This window comes from Podospora anserina, chromosome 3 (assembly GCF_000226545.1).
Source record: "Podospora anserina S mat+ genomic DNA chromosome 3, supercontig 2".
NCBI classification, from domain to species: Eukaryota; Fungi; Ascomycota; class Sordariomycetes; order Sordariales; family Podosporaceae; genus Podospora; species Podospora anserina.
Genome location: NW_001914856.1, coordinates 596237 through 598027, shown reverse-complemented (window position 1 = coordinate 598027; position 1791 = coordinate 596237). Strand labels below are relative to the sequence as shown.

The 1791-nt window shown below is 49.5% G+C and overlaps 2 protein-coding genes across 2 annotated transcripts; one reads left to right on the top strand and one right to left on the bottom strand.

Moving 5' to 3' along the window:
* Nucleotides 1–533: 533 nt before the first annotated feature.
* PODANS_3_3470 (uncharacterized protein) lies at nt 534–999 on the top strand (the record flags this gene model as incomplete). Its single annotated transcript, XM_001909097.1, has 3 exons — nt 534–536; nt 620–847; nt 904–999. 3 exons carry the CDS (start codon nt 534–536, stop codon nt 997–999), a joined length of 327 nt encoding a protein of 108 aa, XP_001909132.1.
* A 490-nt stretch (nt 1000–1489) lies between these two features.
* PODANS_3_3460 (uncharacterized protein) lies at nt 1490–1615 on the bottom strand (the record flags this gene model as incomplete). The annotated part of the gene is made up of 1 exon (XM_001909096.1): nt 1490–1615. A coding segment is annotated over one exon (126 nt), but the record flags the coding sequence as incomplete, so codon positions are not given.
* Nucleotides 1616–1791: the final 176 nt, after the last annotated feature.

Genomic DNA, 1791 nt, shown 5'->3' with positions numbered 1-1791 from the left:
AGAGGGGAAGAGAGAGATGAATATATGAATACCTACATAGTATGTATGTGTGTTTTGTTAGTGTTGTTGCTGTGGTGAAGATGGGAGTGACGTTGAGGTGAGGCTGGTCACTGGCTGGTCACTTACACGGTTTGGGTGTAACCCCACAGTTTTGGTTTGCTACGGGGGCTTAACAACCAATGGGAGGTGAGGGATTGGACTAGGCCGGCCCAGTTTTTCGGCTGTAGCCGGAGGTAGGAAATCGGTCGGTCGGAGCAGGCGCAAGGGCCCCCCCTGCCCCCCGGTTGGAAAAAATATTAGGAGGGGACAATTCTAGAAAGCTCTCCTTCCCCCGACCCGCATCAGCAACGCTTGTGTGTGTGGAGAATTGTTGATTGACGACAGTTGTGGCAATTGAAAAGCTTCCCTCCCCTCTCTTCTCCAAACACAAATTCGAAGTTTACGAATAACCTCGCTCCCGTCAACTACCTATCCTCGACCTTTCGAACTGCACATAGCCAGCCAGCCGGTTAGCTACCATAAGTCCAGACAAAATGGTACGTTGAGCATTACGCCATCACCACCCCCGCTACCCATAGCTTCCTCAAAACTCCAAGTTTTGCTAACGCTGTTGGAAAAGGCCACCTCCCTCCGCTCGATCAAGTCCCTCGTCCCCCTCCTCGACCGCGTCCTCGTGCAGCGCGTCAAGGCCGAGGCCAAGACTGCCGGGGGCATCTTTCTTCCTGAGACGGCCGTCAAGGAGCTCAACGAGGCCAAGGTTTTGGCTGTTGGGCCGGGCGGGCTCGACAAGGATGGGAAGAGGGTGCCTATGGGGTGTGCGGCTGGGGATAGGGTTTTGATCCCTCAGGTGAGTGTTGCGAAGACAAAAAAGGGGTGTGGGATGGGGGCTAACGGGACAAATAGTATGGCGGTTCTCCTGTCAAGGTTGGGGATGAGGAGTATCACCTTTTCAGGGATAGCGAGATTTTGGCAAAGATTAATGAGCAGAATAATGCTTAAGGCGCCGCGGGGAGGGAATAGAAGGGGGGATTGAGGGGGGAATGGGGAATGGGGAATGGTGGGAGAAGAAAAAAAGGGAAAACAGATACCCAATGATGTGAATGAAGGGAACGAAAAATAAAGATCTTGAAGTTGGGGGAAGTGACGAGCTGATGGAGGGATCTTTTGTAACATTATGCAATACAGTGTACTACCATCAGATATGACCGATATCGAAATCGCCTTGTTTTGTTTTTGACAGCATTCGGGAGATGTTGGAGCGAGTGTGTTGAAGCTGATGGTGAATAAGATGGAAGGGTTAGAGAGGGGGGAGAGGGTGATGCTGTCAAGGGGATTGACTTGAGAAGTCATCTTCTAACATGCTGCTTCATGCGGCGGTTTCGCTGTGTGGTATCCTTGATACAAAACTACTTCTCTCCTCTCTCATCGATCAACAGCCCCTCCTGTTTTGGATCTATTCACAACCCACCCCAGCACTTATGCCATCTAATTAATTCCACCAAAAGCTCACACTGAAACTCACACTCAGCCCCCTCACATAATGCCACCACCCCACGGGTATGTACAACGTCTCCCCGGGCTCGAGTATGCAGTCGACATATTCCAGCCTCTTAAACTCTTTTTCCTCTTCATCCCCCCCCTCTCCGGTCGCCTCAACATTTCCAGTTAACAACAAGTAAAATAAAAAAAGTAGAGGTTCTAAAAGAAAAAAATAACTTCCACCTTAGATTTTATGACACCCACACCATCCTAGAGCCAAAAAATACAAAAAAAAAAAAACAAAAATAATAA